The 22,677-nt window shown below is 39.1% G+C and overlaps 1 protein-coding gene across 1 annotated transcript; it reads right to left on the bottom strand.

The window, feature by feature from the left end:
* Positions 1-1,544: 1,544 nt before the first annotated feature.
* LOC132544016 (kelch-like protein 26) lies at positions 1,545-18,019 on the bottom strand. Its single transcript, XM_060207575.1, has 4 exons — positions 17,961-18,019; positions 11,041-11,269; positions 6,383-6,507; positions 1,545-6,164 (listed from the first exon to the last, which is right to left on the bottom strand). The coding sequence occupies exons 2-4, from the start codon at positions 11,235-11,237 to the stop codon at positions 4,696-4,698; spliced, it is 1,791 nt and encodes a 596-aa protein (XP_060063558.1). The 5' UTR covers positions 11,238-11,269; positions 17,961-18,019; the 3' UTR covers positions 1,545-4,695.
* Positions 18,020-22,677: the final 4,658 nt, after the last annotated feature.

Raw genomic sequence — 22,677 nt, 5'->3', positions numbered from 1 at the left:
TTAATTCATTTTAACAAACTTCATCCCTTCATCCCAGCATGCTAACGGCCTAATACCAGTAATATGGACCTTTTGGTTATTGAGAAGATGTTGTTTATGATTTTGACATATTTGACACCTGTTGCTTTTAAAGTAGGTCAAGATCATTCATATTCAATAACCTCTTATCCCTAAGTAAGCCACAGGCGTAATATCAGCACCCTGAGCCATTTGGTTATTGAGGTGTCGTTTAAACATTTTAACACGTTTGACCCCGTGACTTGGAAAGTGGGCCAAGGACATTTATATTAACAAACTTCGTAGCACTTCATCCAAATATGCTACAGGCCCAATATTAGCACCCTGTACCTTAAGTTATTGAGAAGTCATCGAAATATATAAACACATTTGACACAGGTGACCTTGAAGAGGTCAAGGTCATTAATATTAACAAACTTGATAGCCCTTCATTTAGGCATGCTACAGGCCTAATATAATCATCCTTGGCCTTTTGGTTATTGAAAAGTAGTCATTGAAACATTTTAACATATTTGACCTCTGTGACCTTGAAAGCGGGTCAAGGTCATTTATGTTGACAAACTTGGTAGCCCTTCATCCTTTGCATACCTTAGGCCTAATATCAGCTCATTATGCCTTTTGGTTATTGAGAAGAAGTCATTGAAACATTTGAACATACATGTATTTGACCCAAGGTCATTCATTTTAAGAAACTTGGTAGCCCTTTATCCCCTCATACTATAGGCCCGACATAACCATATTTGGCCTATTGGTTTTGAGAAGGAGTCATTTAAATGGAAAGCTTATGCATGGCGATAGGGGATGGCAGACATCACATGGCTCCAAGATGAAGGATGAAACACAATGGATGAAACATGATGGCTATAAAATAGGAAAATGAAAAAGATAATTATAAAATAAGGGATTGTTAGAACCAACACAAAACGTTTGAAGTTTGAGAATGATCCATAAAAATGCAGTATAAAATTATTGTAATGTTTGATCTGTGCTAAAGATATACAATTGACCAGGTACCTAGGGGAAACCTGTTTGAAATTTAGGAAATAATAAACAATGATTATTGTGTTCGTACAGGGGGAAATTGGACTTCAAACCAAGACGAAAGGCAATTTGAACAGCCACAATATGATGATAACCAAATATCAACTAAACAAAGACTTGAATAAGTATGTGAAATGAAATTATAAGTGTCTTATGTAAACCTTGGCCAATCCAAGTAATGTCAGTGAAAGCGCCAAGCACAATACATTAAATAATGTGACATTGCTTAAATGGATTGACCATGGTTTATATGGTGGGTGTCGTTGGTGAAGCAGAAAATACTTACTCTTCCTGAACACCTGGTCTTATTCACCTTGTACTTTTTCAGGAATATACTGTAGATGTTTCTTTTGTACATTATTTGCCCTACTTTCATTATATTTGTGTTTGGTTTGACTGAAGACTTATGTTAGTACACTAGATTTGTTTTTTGTTTTTTGTTTTGCAGGATATAAAAACTAACAACAAGTTGTCTATATGGGTTATGCAGTTATCTTTATTGTTGTAAAATTATTTAAAACTAAGATATCATTAATGATATCATTGCACAATAAAACATTCGGTCCAGCTATCTATCAGGTAAGATCCATATGTAAGACAGTATAAAAAAATAAATTTAATTAAAATCAATAAATCTAAAGACAAAAACAATTCATACCATTAAAATTCACTCTTTTCAATGTATCATTGAAAAAAAATTAAATTTTAAAATATTTCTTGATGTTGGTAAAGATAAAAAAGAAATATACACCTGCCCAATTAAGAACTGGTAGTTGTTGGAACTGGTACCCTATCACACTAAAATCATTGCTCTAAAACTAGACTTTTGTGTCTATCCTTGTGCAGTGGTCCAGTCATTAAACTCCTCAAATATTGGAATAACAGTTCACATCAATGATACTAACATATATGAATGTATTATTCTTATATCCCCAACAGTCTTCAATATTTGGTTACATCAAATATAAAAGGAAATTCTCTTATGGTGTTACAGTGTTCTACCTCCTGTAACATTAAACATCAGTACAAGCACTGCATTTTTTTCAATTTGAAAAAAATTTGACATTGTATTTACAAACACCGTCGTTTTTTGTAAAAATATTGTTCACCTTTCTTTTCAAGCTTTTGTGAAAAATAAATTTCTAAACCCAGAAAATCCAGATCTCTAACTCATCAAGATTACTGTTTACACCTGTAAACAAAACTATACTAATGTTTACTAAGCAATTAGAGAGTCTAATTTAAATCTATCATCTCAATCATTTCATTTATCATCTATATATAAGATATTAATGCCCTTATTCCAATCCTAGAATCTGATCAGGTGTGGAACATGATGTTATGATACTATAGGGTAAGTGTGAACCAGAATCTGATCAGGTGTAGAACATCATGTTATGATACTATAGGGTAAGTGTGAACCAGAATCTGATCAGGTGTAGAACATGATGTTATGATACTACAGGGTAAGTGTGAACCAGAATCTGATCAGGTGTAGAACACAATGTTATGATACTACAGGGTAAGTGTGAACCAGAATCTGATCAGGTGTAGAACACGATGTTATGATACTATAGGGTAAGTGTGAACCAGAATCTGATCAGGTGTAGAACACTATGTTATGATACTATAGGGTAAGTGTGAATCTAATGAGGACATTGACTTAGTTCTGGATCAAGAGAAAAACAAGAGGGCCCAAGGGGCCTTCACGGTCACCTGAGGAATATATGTCAATAATCTGGGGATTTTAAAATGTTTCAAAAATGTAACAACACTTGTGCAGGACCATGTATAAAAACATCTGTACCAAGTTTGAACATGACCCACCCAATGGTTCTTGAGAGGAAGTCCATAATGTCTTAGCCAAACAGAGGCCAGGATGGCCATCTTGGATTTTGATTCGCCCCAAAAAATTAAAACACTTGCCAGGACCTTGTGTAGAACATTCGTATCAAGTTTCCCCTTTTCCCCCCTCCTGGGGCCCCTATTGGGGCCACGCCCTTTTTTCTTCACAAACTTGAAGCGGCTTCCCAAGCAGATGCTTTGTGCCAAGTTTGGTCAATATCCATCAACTGGTTCTTGAGAAGTAGTCATTTAATGAAGGTTTTTTTCATATGGCCCCTTTTACACCCCTTATGGGCCCCAAAGGGGACATTATCACTTTTTTCAACATAATTTCATATGTCCTTCACTAAGGGATACTGTCTACCAAATTTGGTTGAAATCGGTCAAAGTTGACTTTTAGACCCTTTTGAGCGTCCCCTATTGGGGCCGTTTTTGACCCGATTTTTTTTTTCATTCGCAAACTTTGTAGACCTTGCCATTAGGACCCTAAATATCAAATATAAATTTAATCTGACTGTCGGTTCATGAGAAGAAGATTTTTAAAGATTTACCTAATTTTATCCCCTTTTTCCCCTATTGGTGCCACGCCCTTTTTCTTCGCAAACTTGAAGCGGCTTCCAATGGGGATGCTTTGTGCCAAGTTTGGTCAAAATCCATTCAGTGGTTCTTGAGAAGAAGTGGAATATGTGAAAAGTTAACAACACACGACGCACGGCACACAACGACAGACAAATCATGATGGCAATAGGTCACCATGAGCGTTCTGCTCAGGCGACCTAATAAAAGATAAACAAACCCCATTTTTAGTCAACAAATTCTTCTTGTTGCATTGGCAACAGATACTACATGAAAACCCTAACTATGATCATCTTACATGATAAGGCATTATAAGGTTAAGCAAAGATTAACAGGTTCAGAGGTTAATATGACCTAAGGTCACCCTCGACATAAATACCTCTTCCTGCTTCTGGCAAGATCATTGTCAGCTGGCATTACTTGGGTTTTTTTAAATACGAAATACAAATTAAAGAGTTTTCATCATTGTTAACTTTGAAACAAAAGTTTAGCTTGAAATAGATAACTTATAAGTAAAGAGCTTGGACAATAACAGGCACCAAATAAGGAACATCTCAGGAATGTCAACAAAGGAATGGCTACCTAGGAAACCCCACAGAGACCAACAAAGGAATGGCTACCTAGGAAACCCCACAGAGACCAACAAAGGGATGGCTACCTCGGAAACCCCACAGAGACCAACAAAGGAATGGCTACCTAGGAAACCCCACAGAGACCAACAAAGGAATGGCTACCTAGGAAACCCCACAGAGACCAACAAAGGAATGGCTACCTAGGAAACCCCACAGAGACCAACAAAGGAATGGCTACCTAGGAAACCTCACAGAGACCAACAAAGGAATGGCTACCTAGGAAACCCCACAGAGACCAACAAAGGAATGGCTACCTAGGAAACCCCACAGAGACCAACAAAGGACCAACAAAGGAATGGCTATCTGGGAAACCCCACAGAGACCAACAAAGAAATGGCTACCTAGGAAACCCCACAGAGATCAACATAGGAATGGCTACCTAGGAAGCCCCACAACGACCAACAAAGGAATGGCTATTTAGGAAAGCCCACAGAGACCAACAAAGGAATGGCTACCTAGGAAACCCCACAGAGACCAACAAAGGAATGGCTATCTAGGAAACCCCACAGAGACCAACAAAGGAATGGCTACCTAGAAAACACCCACAAAAAAATGACAACCGAGGAAACCCCACAGAGACCAACTATGTAAGATCACAGTCTGGTAGGTACATTGTACACACACTGTGTTCCCACAGCTCAATCTGCCGACTATCCTCTTCTGTCCAGTTATGGGTCACCAGGTCATAGGTCTGAATTGTAAGTGCCTTCCTCATATAATCTCCATTGATCCAGCCACCAATCACATATAGGCGGCCTTCAAACATAGAGTAAGTTGCATACAGACGAGGATTGGGTACAACACCTATCGTCTCCCAACGATTCTCGTTTTCAATGAAGCGGTCAATATTTGCTGCCATGCGTCGCTGCTGATTGGTCAGATCTTCATACCACCCACCAATCACGTATATTTGACCATGATATAAAAAAAGTGTGTGATCAGCTCGTGGCATCAACATCGGAGGCAGAATTGTCCACACGTCAGACTTGGTGTCATACTTGTAGAAGTCAGAGAAGGTGTCTTCATCGATGTCTTGCAGTCCTCCGGAGACATAAACATTATCCCCAATGGTTATTCCAGCATGCTGGGATCGATTTTTTGGCATCGACGACATGGGAGTCCAGATGTTCTCCTCAGGATCAAACACCTCACAAGGGGCTGCAGCTTCCGCAAGTGGATTGCTTGCTGAAGGGTCACCACCAATTGCATAAAGTTTTCCTCTGGCTTCAGCTAGAAAAAACCGACAACGTTCTGTCCTCATTGGAGCAATGGAACTCCAGCTTTGTGTTGCAGGATCATATTTAAAACCATAATTATGGATTATTTCCTGCATGTTGTCATTGAAACAGCCACCGACAACATAGAGATTGTTCTTCATAACAACATGACCAAAGTTACACTGCTGAACATGGGGTATTTGTGTAAGGGTCTTCCATGTTCGTGAACCTACTATACAATATCTCAAGTCATTGGTCATACCACTTCTCGGACTAAATCCACCCACACATACAACAGCTTTCTTGTAGCCTCTTGTGTTTAGTAAACCTGAGTTTTGTAGGCATGAAACTTCATTGGCACATTCCCTAGAAAAAGCATGTTTCAAAGGTGTACTTAACTCCACCAGCTTCTCAAAGGTTTCATTTTGAGAGAGTCTGTCAATTTCCTTATTAGTAACATTCTCCCAATGAACACCGTTAAGGACAGGACTAACCTGGTTTAATCGTATGTCGGGTTGATGATAAACCCAGGTCAACACTGCCGAAAGTAAATCACCCTCTGAGCAATCTATTGGGTAGTTACAAAACAACACATTTTGTAAAAGAGATGCAGGAAATTGGAAAAACTCTGATGAACACGAGAGAGCTGAGAAGTTTCTACAAATGAATTTGAGTATGTGAATTTTGAGTTCTGTCAAAGAAAACAGATCGGCCCAGTTGGCCATGTTGGCACAGTTTTCTATACTGAGGTGGTCCTTTAGAAAATTGGAGCAGGCTTTGAGCACTGGTAACATCTGGATATGATTGGCTGATAGCAGGATGTCTTCAATGTTATCTAATTAAAACAGAGAGGAAAAAAGAACATGTGTTTAAAAATGGAAATTGAAAAGTAACAAAATCAACTGCATATATGAATATAAAATTGTTAATTTATATTTACAAATCTTATGTACCTATTTTGTTTTTGTACTATATCAACAGAAAACTTGTCTGTGGGAGTTTATTCCCCTTTACACATTCTCTTTGAAAAGGACAAGAAGAAATATTGAATACCAAAGTTCAGCAGGATCTTGGAAGTGTAGGCAAAGTCTATCAGATTGTGAATTCCTGTAGCAGTCACACCATTTAACTGTATCTCCATCTGTTGACATTCTTTCAAACCATCTGTGAACATCGCCCTGGGGAAGAGTAACAAAGAACAATTATATACAATGTAAACATAATATTACAGGAGATTATCTGACAATACAAGTTTGTTTTATCAGTACTTATCTTCTGAAATACAACCACCCTATATACCATTTATAATTAGATATATTGATAAATTGAATCTGATACCAATTACATCTTCTGTAGTAGGTGTTTCATACTCACTATCCTCAATACTCCAGGGGTTACAATCACTCTCGCTCTCTGCACCCCTGACACCATCCTCAATACTCCAGGGGTTACAATCACTCTCGCTCTCTGCACCCCTGACACCATCCTCAATACTCCAGGGGTTACAATCACTCTCGCTCTCTGCACCCCTGACACCATCCTCAATACTCCAGGGGTTACAATCACTTTCGCTCTCTGTACCCCTGACACCATCCTCAATACTCCAGGGGTTACAATCACTTTCGCTCTCTGTACCCCTGGAAACATCCTCAATACTCCAAGGGTTACAATCACTCTCGCTCTCTGTACCCCTGGAAACATCCTCAATACTCCAAGGGTTACAATCACTCTCGCTCTCTGTACCCCTGGAAACATCCTCAATACTCCAAGGGTTACAATCACTCTCGCTCTCTGTACCCCTGGAAACATCCTCAATACTCCAAGGGTTACAATCACTCTCGCTCTCTGTACCCCTGGAAACATCCTCAATACTCCAGGGGTTACAATCACTCTCGCTCTCTGTACCCCTGGAAACATCCTCAATACTCCAGGGGTTACAATCACTCTCGCTCTCTGCACCCCTGACACCATCCTCAATACTCCAAGGGTTACAATCACTCTCGCTCTCTGCACCCCTGACACCATCCTCAATACTCCAGGGGTTACAATCACTCTCGCTCTCTGTACCCCTGGAAACATCCTCAATACTCCAGGGGTTACAATCACTCTCGCTCTCTGTACCCCTGGAAACATCCTCAATACTCCAGGGGTTACAATCACTCTCGCTCTCTGTACCCCTGGAAACATCCTCAATACTCCAGGGGTTACAATCACTCTCGCTCTCTGCACCCCTGACACCATCCTCAATACTCCAAGGGTTACAATCACTCTCGCTCTCTGCACCCCTGACACCATCCTCAATACTCCAGGGGTTACAATCACTCTCGCTCTCTGCACCCCTGACACCATCCTCAATACTCCAGGGGTTACAATCACTCTCGCTCTCTGCACCCCTGACACCATCCTCAATACTCCAGGGGTTACAATCACTCTCGCTCTCTGCACCCCTGACACCATCCTCAATACTCCAGGGGTTACAATCACTTTCACTCTCTGTGCCCCAGGAACAATCCTCGATACTCCAGGGATTACAATCACTTTCGCTCTCTGTACCCCTGGAAACATCCTCAATACTCCAAGGGTTACAATCACTTTCACTCTTTGCACCCCTGGAACATGTCCTAGATAATCCAGGGGTTACAATCACTTTCGCTCTCTGTACCCCTAGAACCATCTTTGATACTCCAGGGTTAACGATCATTTTCGCTCTCTGCACCCCTGGAACCATCCTCGATACTCCAGGGGTTACAATCACTTTCGCTCTCTGTATCCCTGGAACCATCATCGATACTCCAGGGGTTACAATCACTTTCGCTCTCTGTACCCCTGGAACCATCCCTGATACTCCAGGGGTTACAATCACTTTCGCTCTCTGTACCCCTGGAACATGTCCTCGATACTCCATTGGTTACAATCACTGTTGCTCTCTGTACCCCTGGAACCATCCTTGATACTCCACGGGTTACAATCACTTTCGCTCTCTGTACCCCTGGAACCATCCTTGATACTCCAGGGTTTACAATCACTTTCGCTCTCTTCACCCCTGGAACATATCCTCGATACTCCAGGGGTTACAATCACGTTCGCTCTCTGTACCCCTGGAAACATCCTCAATACTCCAAGGGTTACAATCACTTTCACTCTTTGCACCCCTGGAACATGTCCTAGATAATCCAGGGGTTACAATCACTTTCGCTCTCTGCACCCCTGGAACCATCTTTGATACTCCAGGGTTAACGATCATTTTCGCTCTCTGCACCCCTGGAACCATCCTCGATACTCCAGGGGTTACAATCACTTTCGCTCTCTGTATCCCTGGAACCATCATCGATACTCCAGGGATTACAATCACTTTCGCTCTCTGTACCCCTGGAACCATCCCTGATACTCCAGGGGTTACAATCACTTTCGCTCTCTGTACCCCTGGAACATGTCCTCGATACTCCATTGGTTACAATCACTTTTGCTCTCTGTACCCCTGGAACCATCCTTGACACTCCAGGGGTTACAATCACTTTTGCTCTCTGTACCCCTGGAACCATCCTTGATACTCCAGGGGTTACAATCACGTTCACACTCTGCACCCCTGGAACATGTCCTCGATACTCCAGGGGTTACAATCACTTTCGCTCTCTGCACCCCTGGAACCATCCTTGATACTCCAGGGTTTACGATCACTTTCGCTCTCTTCACCCCTGGAACATATCCTCGATACTCCAGGGGTTACAATCACTTTCACACTCTGCACCCCTGGAACATGTCCTCGATACTCCAGGGGTTACAATCACTTTCGCTCTCTGCACCCCTGGAACCATCCTTGATACTCCAGGGGTTACAATCACTTTCGCTCTCTGCACCCCTGGACCATCTCCTCGATACTCCAGGGGTTACAATCACGTTCGCTCTCGGCACCCCTGGAACCATCCTCGATACTCCAGGGGTTACAATCACTTTCACTCTCTGCACCCCTGGAACCATCCTCGATACTCCAGGGGTTACAATCACTTTCACTCTCTGCACCCCTGGAACCATCCTCGATATTCCAGGGGTTACAATCACTTTTACTCTCTGCACCTCTGGAACCATCCTCGATACTCCAGGGGTTACAATCACTTTCGCTCTCTGTACCCCTGGAACCATCCTCGATACTCCAGGGGTTACAATCACTTTCGCTCTCTGCACCCCTGGAACCATCCTCAATCCTCCAGGGGTTACAATCACTTTTTGCTCTCGGCACCCCTGGAACCATCCTCGATACTCCAGGGGTTACAATCATTTTCACTCTCTGCACCCCTGGAACCATCCTCGATACTCCAGGGGTTACAATCACTTTCACTCTCTGCACCCCTGGAACCATCCTCGATACTCCAGGGGTTACAATCACTTTCACTCTCTGCACCCCTGGAACCATCCACGATATTCCAGGGGTTACAATCACTTTTACTCTCTGCACCTCTGGAACCATCCTCAATCCTCCAGGGGTTACAATCACTTTTACTCTCTGCACCCCTGGAACCATCCTCGATACTCCAGGGGTTACAATCACTTTCGCTCTCTGTACCCCTGGAACAATCCTCGATACTCCAGGGGTTACAATCACTTTCGCTCTCTGCACCCCTGGAACCATCCTCAATCCTCCTGGGGTTACAATCACTTTTTGCTCTCGGCACCCCTGGAACCATCCTCGATACTCCAGGGGTTACAATCATTTTCACTCTCTGCACCCCTGGAACCATCCTCGATACTCCAGGGGTTACAATCACTTTCACTCTCTGCATCCCTGGAACCATCCTCGATACTCCAGGGGTTACAATCACTTTCACTCTCTGCACCCCTGGAACCATCCTCGATATTCCAGGGGTTACAATCACTTTTACTCTCTGCACCTCTGGAACCATCCTCAATCCTCCAGGGGTTACAATCACTTTTACTCTCTGCACCCCTGGAACCATCCTCGATACTCCAGGGATTACAATCATTTTCGCTCTCTGCACCCCTGGAACCATCCTCGATACTCCAGGGATTACAATCATTTTCGCTCTCTGCACCCCTGAGATATGTTATAGCAAAATTAAAAGTTCCATTTGTGACAACATGTGGACAAGATGAAGACTCGACAATCTTGAATTTGCATAACAGTATATTGTAATGGCTGTGAAGTTGGATGTCATTCCTTTGTAATCTTCAAAAGGAGAGTATCAGCCTGTAATTGGTCAGGTATTTTCTTCTGAAACCAATCAAACTACTTTGCTTGTGCCATGACATGTTCCAGGTGGTGTAGAGAGCAAAAGTGATTCTAACTCCTGGAGTATTAAGGATGCAAGTTCATCTGACTCAAGTTCTCACTCCCCACACACATTATTCCCATCTTTTTAACAGTGATATACAAATACATGATAAAGCTATAACTTAAACAATATTTCAGGATTAATTTCCTAATTTGTTTAATTTATCACAGGATAACTACAACTGAACATGGGTAAACTGAATGTTTAAGAAACCATCTGAAACAAAGGGACACAATTACCAACTATCACAGTCACAGAGGTGTACTGTGAATAGTTGATATATTTCTGAACAGTATTTATGGGATTTGGATGTTATTCCAAGTCCCTATGGACCAGAAGAGGATCAATATGGATAATTAGAAATTTTACTAAAATATTCATATGTAAAAAATACTATCCAAATTATAACTGTCTTAATAATACCGAAAATATTGGCAACATGATGCCAACACAACTCTGTGCGCAGGAAATTTCTGGTTCTGAGCAGTCAAGATGACATCGAAAAGTTGTTGTTTGTCTCGAAGATGCTTGAGTCCGGCCAGGACACTGTCACCATGGTCAGTTGCCTCAAATTTCACTTGATCAGGCATGCTGTGACCCAAAGTATCTTGTAGTACCATTTCCTCTCTCTCCGTCAGTCACAACTATTCACCTGACAAAGAAAGAGAAATGAATACAGATTGACCAATAAAAACATATCATCACCACATTACAAAAATCAAAGATTAGCAATATTCTTGGTTTACAGCTGTCGTCTGCTTCTGCAGTCAACAATCTGTCTGGGGTTTGACTCCTGGACCGGACATGAAAAGGTAAGGGGTCACCTTCCCGACCACATGGGTTTTCCCCCGGGTACTTCAGTTTTCTCCTGCAGCAAGACCCCTCATGTGCTTACATCCGGGCCAACAAAAATGATGAGTATAAGTTAAAATAACTTGTTTCACAAATGTTGTAAAATAAATAAAGTATTTATTTAGTCAACAATACACAAATCTTTCACATATCTGCTACAATGAGATAGTGTATCAGTGTACTTCTGCACATTCTGATCTCTCAGAGTTACTGTCCTTTGTTTTACTCTGTCAGTGACGGTATAGCGATAAACTTGAAAGTGGATGGGGGCAGAGAATGACTTCTGCCAAACCATATGTATTTATTGTGTACTCAACTGGCTTCTCACCATGTTAAAACCCCTGTTCAAACATTAAGAGTTTTTTATACTAATTTTGACTTTTCTTTCAGTCACTTTAAATTTCCACAATTACGGCCCTTGACATCAAAAACAAGTCCTAGAAGGACGAAACAGCTGTACGATGTTGCATCAGTGACAGGTCCTAGAAGGACAAAACAGCTGTATGATGTAGCATCACTTCTGAGCCCTAGAAGAACGAAACAACTGCATGATGTAGCATCAGTGACGAGTCCTAGAAGGACGAAACTGCTGTATGATGTAGCATCACTGACGAGTCTTAGAAGGACGAAACAGCTGTATGATGTAGCATCACTGACGAGTCTTAGAAGGATGAAACAACTCTATGATGTAGCATCAGTGACGAGTCCTAAAAGGACAAAACAGCTGTATGATGTAGCATCACTGCCGAGTCCTAGAAGGATGAAACAGCTGTTTGATGTAGCATCACTGCCGAATCCTAGAAGGACGAAACAGCTGTATGATGCAGTTTAATTCATTGTAAGACTGTACTGTATCTAACTCTAAATTTGTACTAAAATGTATGATTCACTTGTGTGTCTTTTTCACAATATTCTCTGAAGTTAGTTAACATACTTTGCTTCATAAATGTCAGAAAATATGAATTTACAATAGTTTTCCTCATTATCATTTTCTAATGAATGTTATTAAGCAAGATTACAATGTATCCTGTTAATCAACATATTTATGTTAAAGATAAGTTGAAAATATATATCATATAAACATTATTTATATTACAACAATTGTGAAATATACCTTGAGCTGATTATTAATCACTCTTGTTGGTCCAGTTTAATACGTGTGAGAGGTCTTACAGTGCAAGGAAACAGTAGTACCTTGGGAAAACCCATGTGGTCAGACAGATGAGCCATACCTTTTCACGTCCATTCCGGGAATCCAACCCCATATGCCTAGGCGAAGGGGGGTAAATTACCACAGTGTCACCCATACGCCTAGCCGAAGGGGGGTAAATTACCACAGTGTCACCCATACGCCTAGGCGAAGGGGGGTAAATTACCACAGTGTCACCCATACGCCTAGGTGAAGGGGGGTAAATTACCACAGTGTCACCCATACGCCAAGGCGAAGGGGGTAAATTACCACAGTGTCACTCATACGCCTAGGCGAAGGGGGGTAAATTACCTAAATTACCACAGTGTCACCCATACGCCTAGGCGAAGGGGGGTAAATTACCACAGTGTCACCCATACGCCTAGGCCAAGGGGGGGTAAATTACCACAGTGTCACCCATACGCCTAGGCGAAGGGGGGTAAATTACCACAGTGTCACCCATACGCCTAGGCGAAGGGGGGTAAATTACCACAGTGTCACCCATACGCCTAGGCGAAGGGGGGTAAATTACCACAGTGTCTCCCATACGCCTAGGCGAAGGGGGGTAAATTACCACAGTGTCACCCATACGCCTAGGCGAAGGGGGGTAAATTACCACAGTGTCACCCATACGCTTTGGATATGTGGGGTAAATTACCACAGTGTCACCCATACGCCTAGGCGAAGGGGGGTAAATTACCACAGTGTCACCCATACGCCTAGGCGAAGGGGGGTAAATTACCACAGTGTCACCCATACGCCTAGGCGAAGGGGGGTAAATTACCACAGTGTCTCCCATACGCCTAGGCGAAGGGGGGTAAATTACCACAGTGTCACCCATACGCCTAGGCGAAGGGGGGTAAATTACCACAGTGTCACCCATACGCCTAGGCGAAGGGGGGTAAATTACCACAGTGTCACCCATACGCCTAGGCGAAGGGGGGTAAATTACCACAGTGTCACCCATACGCCTAGGCGAAGGGGGGTAAATTACCACAGTGTCACCCATACGCCTAGGCGAAGGGGGGTAAAAATTACCACAGTGTCACCCATACGCCTAGGCGAAGGGGGGTAAATTACCACAGTGTCACCCATACGCCTAGGCGAAGGGGGGTAAATTACCACAGTGTCACCCATACGCCTAGGCGAAGGGGGGTAAATTACCTAAATTACCACAGTGTCACCCATACGCCTAGGCGAAGGGGGGTAAATTACCACAGTGTCACCCATACGCCTAGGCAAAGGGGGGGTAAATTACCACAGTGTCACCCATACGCCTAGGCGAAGGGGGGTAAATTACCACAGTGTCACCCATACGCCTAGGCGAAGGGGGGTAAATTACCTAAATTACCACAGTGTCACCCATACGCCTAGGCGAAGGGGGGTAAATTACCACAGTGTCACCCATACGCCTAGGCAAAGGAGGGGTAAATTACCACAGTGTCACCCATACGCCTAGGCGAAGGGGGGTAAATTACCACAGTGTCACCCATACGCCTAGGCGAAGGGGGGTAAATTACCACAGTGTCACCCATACGCCTAGGCGAAGGGGGGTAAATTACCACAGTGTCTCCCATACGCCTAGGCGAAGGGGGGTAAATTACCACAGTGTCACCCTTATGCCTAGGCGAAGGGGGGTAAATTACCACAGTGTCACCCATACGCCTAGGCGAAGGGGGGAAAATTACCACAGTGTCACCCATACGCCTAGGTGAAGGGGGGTAAATTACCACAGTGTCACCCATACGCCTAGGCGAAGGGGGGTAAATTACCACAGTGTCACCCATAAATTCAAAATACAAAGAACAATAATCAAATCAGTTCTCTTTTGGGAAAGAATTGAGAAAAGATGAAGATTGTGACATCACAATAGGAAAGTCTCAGTGATTTTTTTTTAAACAAGGCTCAAATTTGGTAAATTAACATCAAAATGAAGAAGCAGTGCTTTATATAAGTTTGTGTATACATACTGTTGGCTATAAAAGTATCTGCTGCTTTATATAAGTTTGTGTATACATACTGTTGGCTATAAAAGTATCTGCTGCTTTATATAAGTTTGTGTATACATACTGTTGGCTATAAAAGTATCTGCTGACAACTATCAAATTGGATTTCTTTTTACTGGAAATGATATCTTGTGTTTTACTGGTATATACAGGCATTAAATGCCAGTCATTATGAATATAGATTAAAAGAAAAAACCCAGAAGATACAGAATTACACATACTAGTGTAGATATTGTTTAAACACAATTTCATACTAAGTTATAACAAAACAGGCAAAATACATTTATGCTGAGCATATCTATGTAATAACATCAAGTTTTTGTAATAAGCCCACCTGCTGTTAATCTTATTAAATTTTGAATATGCTTAGATATATTTTGCACAATCTAAACAAATAATAGTAATTACAGCAGCAAAAAACCACGAGGAGAATGAGACCAAACCCAGATTGAAATTCTGATCTCTGAACTCCAATTTGGTAAACAATCTTTAAAGATATTTATGATGATCTTGAATATTCTCTCAAGTGCAATATCAGATCAACAGAACTTCTTGTAACAGATCATCAAGCCAGCTGTAAGATAATAACTGACCACTCTGTAAACATTTACCACAAGAACAAAAAATATATGAAAACACTTTGAATTTAAAAGTTTTTTCAATCCTACCTCTCAACCATGACTTGAAAAAACAAGACAGCCATCATTTCTGTCCCATGGATAGAAATACCACTGGTACTCGTTATTCTGTACAGTTAAAATAATCACAGCCATGTAGAATTGTGAAATATCTAAGATTTTAAATCATGCTTTGTGGAGATATTTTTTTAAAATCCAAAATATTTCACAACCTTTAAGAATATGATCAGTTATAATACTTTACTGCACTGGTCATATATTGTGATAGTACTCAGCTGCGAACTGTATATGCGTACATGTTCAATCAACCCTACTCAGCATGAGTCACAGTTACATATGACATAGCAGTTTTGTTTATCAATTTTTCCACTGTATATGTTACATGCTTCAGTGAAATTTCTGGCCCACCCTTCACCACAGGATCATTTACACATGATAAATGACTATGGCTGTCTGATTGTACAGAACCTGTCAAATACTTTGTTGTTTTGACCAAGTGGACTTGGTACTTAATACTATATAGTCCCTTTATTATTCTTAATTAGTGACTTGGGTGTCAAGTTATATTCTTTTCACAAAAAAAGAAAAAAAAACTTTCTAGCCATATAGTATTTACACATCTTTTAAGATTTTTATATACTAGCAATCAGCTTGTTGTGACAGTATCAAAGCAATCTAATCCAATATGTTACATATACTCTGTCAGTAAATTCAAAATCTATGATTTTATCTGAACATGTACTCACTGACGTAAATATTAGGTAATATCTTTTATCCAACCTGACTGACAAAACGGATGTGCCACAGGGAAATATTACTCACAAATCGTCTTATCAACTCACAATAGTATCTGATCTACAGACTTCTGTCAAAAATGTCCTTTGTCTAGTTGAAAAAGCCAGGAGGTATAAACAGCAACACCTCTTGAACATTACCCACCTTAAAGTGATTTATCTATTCCATGATAAGCCACAGGGGCATTACCTTTGATTATAAAAGCATGTTTATATACTTAAACTAACAAAATTTAGATATAACTTGTTTGTAAAAATTTTAATGAATGGTAAGGTACATTATATATGTTATATAAGTATGATGAATAAGGTATGTTATATAAGTATGACAAATAAGGTATGTTATATAGGTATGATAAATAAGGTATATGTTATATAAGTATGATAAATAAGGTTTATGTTATATAAGTATGATAAATAAGGTATATGTTATATAGGTATGATAGATAAGGTATATGTTATATAGGTATGATAAATAAGGTATATGTTATATAGATATGATAAATAAGGTATATGTTAAATAGGTATGATAAATAAGGTATATGTTATATAGGTATGATAAATAAGGTATATGTTATATATGTATGATAGATAAGGTATGTTATAATAGGTATGATAAATAAGGTATGTTATAATAGGTATGATAAATAAGGTATATGTTATATAGGTATGATAAATAAGGTATATGTTATATAGGTATGATAAATAAGGTATATGTTATATAAGTATGATAAATAAGGAATATTCTATATAAGTATAATGTTTGAAAATATCTAAATCTTTGATTCATGTCAGCATGAACTGCCCTGTTTAATTTTTCAACAGGAGTCAGACCCTCTATCAATATGAAAATAAATAGAGCCTACATATTGTAACAGAAACACCTGGAATGAATTGGACCTACACTGTTACCAGCTTCCATATAAATAAGCACTGTAATATTGGTTATACCAATTATATTTGTTTTACAACAATACCAAGCTATCAGGTTACATTAATCACTCATTTTGGTCAGATGAAAACACATAATGGGTCTTATTGTTGGAGGAAAGCAAATTAGTACCCAGGGAAAAACCATGTGGTGTGGCAGGTGAACCTCATAACTTTTCAAATCTATTCGGGTATTTGAAATCCAGACATCTACCAACATAAGTGAAAGGCAGGTGGCATTTCCAAACCAGACCACTTTAAAATTGTGCTATCAATCTCATTGAAAATTAAACTATAAGAAATTATTTTCACAGGAATTAATACAAACCTACTGAGAACCACAGCCAATGAAATTATATCCCCAACCATTTGATAGTGATTGTTGATTTAAGACGTTTGCAATTAGCGTTTTAAACATAGGACCTATTTTCGAATGTGATTTTTAAAATTGTGGGAACTTTTTTATTTTTAATAAATGGTTTAAAACAGTAATTCAAGTACTGTAGAAGGCTTACTAAATGATGAATACCTAAATCTAAGTCTCTCAGTCAATAAAAGTCCACCATGCTGGAGATTCTAAGCTGATAAGAGATTTAGAATATCCCTATTAGAGCTGTTAACTCGGGATTGTTTACTAATTATGGCATGTAAATTAATATTACAGTTTTTATTAACTTTAGTTCACAAGTTATCGCTGTTAAGAAAAACACTATGGTTAAATATTTCTTAATCCGTAAAATGAAACAAAATGAAGTTTCACTCTGCACTACACATAATACTTGTATACTATACTGTTATACAAGTTTCCGACTGAAATCCACATTTGTCCATATAAACATGATCAACGGATAATTTATAAGCCAAATACATCGTCCTCAAGTTTCACAAGGCCAACTGGACATGGAGGTAGTACGACAACCGATGAAGTCCTTACCTTCATGATCCTGGCCTGAAATATTGTAGACGCTAGCGCTGGAACCTATTATCAACCATCTGTCATCACCTTTGTTTACCAGCTGTTGTGATCACTTCCTGTTGGGGTCAAAGGTTATATTTCTATACGGTGCAGTGTAAAACGCGGATAAAAATCCAGTCGGTGTACGACTGAAACGGCCTTACAGCAAAAACGACCGTAGTGAAAACGGCCCTAGTTAAAGCAAACAGCCTTACCTGTATATAGTGTCTGGGGAATTTGTAACTATTCTGATATAACACCACATTGAGATGTTTTTCATCAAAGATTTAAAGAGTTTATTTTTTTGTTTTCATTATAACAAAAGATTGTTATAAATTGATATAAAGCATAAATAGATAAATTGAACTTCGGTTATTGATCTTGAAAAAAAAATTTAAGTATAAGAAGGATTAAAACGTCAACTTCGATAAAAAAAATAATCGGAAATAGAACAAAGACAGTTGTTATTATATAAATAGCATTGTATATTTTTGTGTTAAAGGCGTTTGAGGGTGTTCATAGATTATGTGTTTTTGTGAGTATCTCAACATGGTGTGGCGTTTTACCCGATGCTATTTAATACAAACGTCGATTTACCCAACACTACCAAATATGAAGAAAAATTGACCCAATGCAAGTAACCAAACCCCACTTGGTACAATATGTTATTTTAACATTGTCATAGAAACAATCTCTCTCTCTCTCTCTCTCTCTCTCTCTCTCTCTCTCTCTCTCTCTCTCTCTCTCTCTCTCTCTTTAACATTGCTAAGCCTATCCCTAACACATAACTTTGCTTAGCGAAACCATAAGACATCACTTTGCCAGGCCTAACCCTAATACGTTACTTTGCTAAGCCCAACCCTAACACATATCTTTGCTAAGCCTTACCCTAACACGTAACTTTCGTAAAAGTTACAAAAAGACAAAGATCCGCAGGCATTGATATCAACAATCTTAACTCTTAATAAATCATCATTAAGTGAACGCAGATTTATAAAGACCAACGGAAACTTTGATTCATAAAAATCATATTACTTGTACCTTTATGAAATTGTTTGATCTCGATCTCTCTCCTATGTCTATCTTTTATCCACATTCTTTAAAATCTTTGTCACTTCTGGCCATTTTAAATAGAATGTTTAAACTGTATAAATTCCTCTGTCGAGAGGCAAGTTACTCCATAAATTGCAGACGTTGGGTGTAAAAGAACACAAAATAAGACTTAAGCGGTAGCCATATCCGATCACTTTGAGGGGGAGAAGAGGAATAATTTTCACCCTTGATATTAAAATAAGTAACTTTTCACTGAACATTCTTCGCTGTTAAAAGGATCTCCGATTAATTCTTTACTTAATCAATGATTTCTTTTTAAATTGGATGGCCTGTTACGTTTCTAGCGGATTCATACCGAATATTTTTTATTTCATTTTCAACACGGTAGATATATATTATGCTATCAGTAGGAGCTCTCCATCTAGCGCTCCCACAAATAAGCTTTTAAGAATCGACTTCTGAATATATTTTTGGTTAAAATAAAATTTTGTTTCATAATGTAGGGTCAAAAATGAGAGCAATCTAATTCAGTTATCATGGATTGAAAGCCATTAACCATTCACCAGACCGAGGCTGTAGTTGATTCACCAGACCGAGGCTGTAGTTGATTCACCAGACCGAGGCTTTAGTTGATTCACCAGACCGATGCTTTAGTTGTTCTTAATTAAAAGAGGTATGGCACTTTACCATGATGGACGTCTATTTCATTGAACACTGAGATGTCGTTTTATAATCCTAAAGATAGATTGAACATTGAGATGGCGTTTATACTCCTAAAGATACATTGAACACTGAGATGGCGTTTTATAATCCTAAAGATACATTGAACACTGCGATGGCATTTTATAATCCTGAAGATACATTGAACACTGAGATGGCATTTTATAATCCTAAAGATACATTGAACACTGAGATGGCGTTTATACTCCTAAAGATACATTGAACACTGAGATGGCATTTTATAATCCTAAAGATACGTTGAACACTGAGATGGCGTTTTATAATCCTAAAGATACGTTGAACACTGAGATGGCGTTTTATAATCCTAAAGATACGTTGAACACTGAGATGGCGTTTTATAATCCTAAAGATACATTGAACACTGAGATGGCGTTTATACTCCTAAAGATACATTGAACACTGAAATGGCATTTTATAATCCTAAAGATACGTTGAACACTGAGATGGCGTTTTATAATCCTAAAGATACGTTGAACACTGAGATGGCGTTTTATAATCCTAAAGATACGTTGAACACTGAGATGGCGTTTTATAATCCTAAAGATACGTTGAACACTGAAATGGCGTTTATACACCTAAAGACACATTGAACACTGAGATGACGTTTTATAATCCTAAAGATACGTTAAACACTGAAATGGCGTTTATACACCTAAAGACACGTTGAACACTGAGATGACGTTTTATAATCCTAAAGGAACATTGAAAACTGAGATATCGTTTATACTCCTAAAGATACGTTGAACACTGAGATGGCATTTATACTCCTAAAGACACATTGAACACTGAGATGGCGTTTTATAATCCTAAAGATACGTTGAACACTGAGATGGCGTTTTATAATCCTAAAGATACGTTGGCGTTTTATAATCCTAAAGATACGTTGAACACTGAAATGGCGTTTATACACCTAAAGACACATTGAACACTGAGATGACGTTTTATAATCCTAAAGATACGTTAAACACTGAAATGGCGTTTATACACCTAAAGACACGTTGAACACTGAGATGACGTTTTATAATTCTAAAGGAACATTGAAAACTGAGATATCGTTTATACTCCTAAAGATACGTTGAACACTGAGATGGCATTTATACTCCTAAAGACACATTGAACACTGAGATGGCATTTATACTCCCAAAGACACATTGAACACTGAGATGGCGTTTTACAATCCTGAAGATACATTGAACATTGAGATGGCATTTACACTCCTAAAGATACATTGAAAACTGAGATGGCGTTTTATAATCCTAAAGATACGTTGAACACTGAGATGGCGTTTACAATACTGAAGATACATTGAACACTGAGATGGCATTGATACTCCTTAGACACATTGAACACTGAGATGGCGTTTTACAATCTTGAATATACATTGAACACTGAGATGGCGTTTTATAATCATAAAGACACATTGAAAACTGAGAGATAGCGTTTTATAATCCTAAAGATATATTGAACACTGAGATGGCGTTTACAATACTAAAGACACATTGAACACTGAGATGGCGTTTTATAATCCTGAAAATACATTGAACACTGAGATGGCGTTTACAATACTAAAGATACATTGAGCATTGAGATGGCGTTTTATAATTCCTAAAATATATTGAAAACTGAGAGATGGCGTTTTATAATCCTAAAGATACATTGAACACTGAGATGGCGTTTATAATCCTAAAGACACATTGAACACTGAGATGGCGTTTTCTAATCCTAAAGGAACATTGAACACTGAGATGGCGTTTTATAATCCTGAAGATACATTGAACACTGAGATGGCATTTATAATCCTAAAGACACATTGAACACTGAGATGGCGTTTTATAATCCTGAAGATACATTGAACACTGAGACGGCGTTTTATAATCCTAAAGACACATTGAACACTGAGATGGCGTTTTATAATCATAAAGACACATTGAAAACTGAGAGATAGCGTTTTATAATCCTAAAGATACATTGAACAATGAGATGGCGTTTACAATACTAAAGACACATTGAACACTGAGATGGCGTTTTATAATCCTGGAAATACATTGAACACTGAGATGGCGTTTATAATTCTAAAGATACATTGAGCATTGAGATGGCGTTTTATAATTCCTAAAATATATTGAAAACTGAGAGATGGCGTTTTATAATCCTAAAGATACATTGAACACTGAGATGGCGTTTATAATCCTAAAGACACATTGAACACTGAGATGGCGTTTTCTAATCCTAAAGGAACATTGAACACTGAGATGGCGTTTTATAATCCTAAAGATACATTGAACACTGAGATGGCATTTATAATCCTAAAGACACATTGAGCACTGAGATGGCGTTTTATAATCCTACAGATACATTGAAAACTGAGATGTCGTTTTATAATCCTAAAGATATATTGAATACTGAGATGGCGTTTTATAATCCTGAAGATACATTGAACACTGAGATGGCATTTATAATCCTAAAGACACATTGAACACTGAGATGGCGTTTTATAATCCTGAAAATACATTGAACACTGAGACGGCGTTTTATAATCCTAAAGACACATTGAAAACTGAGATGGCGTTTTATAATCCTAAAGATACATTGAACACTGAGATGGCATTTATAATCCTAAAGACACATTGGACACTGAGATGGCGTTTTATAATCCTAAAGATACATTGAAAACTGAGATGTCGTTTTATAATCCTAAAGATATATTGAATACTGAGATGGCGTTTTATAATACTAAAGATATATTGAACACTGAGATGGCATTTACACTCCTAGAGATATATTGAACACGGAGATGGCTTTTAAACTTCTAAAGATACATTGAAAACTGAGATGGCGTTTTATAATCCTAAAGATACGTTGAACACTGAGATGTCGTTTATACTCCTAAAGACACATTGGA

Source organism: Ylistrum balloti, unplaced genomic scaffold, assembly GCF_031769215.1.
Source record: "Ylistrum balloti isolate Yb309-2 unplaced genomic scaffold, AGI_CSIRO_Ybal_v1 Utg369776, whole genome shotgun sequence".
Lineage (NCBI taxonomy): Eukaryota > Metazoa > Mollusca > Bivalvia > Pectinida > Pectinidae > Ylistrum > Ylistrum balloti.
The sequence above is the reverse complement of the archived record's forward strand: the minus strand, read 5'-3'. Positions and strand labels throughout refer to the sequence as shown.

Coding starts and splice junctions, on each gene's coding strand:
- LOC132544016 (XM_060207575.1), bottom strand. CDS start 11,237: ATGGTACTACAAGATACTTTGGGTCACAGCATGCCTGATCAAGTGAAA. Junction 6,508..11,040: donor TCATGTTGCCAATATTTTCG/GTATTATTAAGA, acceptor ACTCTTCCCCAG/GGCGATGTTCACAGATGGTT. Junction 6,165..6,382: donor CAAGATCCTGCTGAACTTTG/GTATTCAATATT, acceptor TGTTTTAATTAG/ATAACATTGAAGACATCCTG.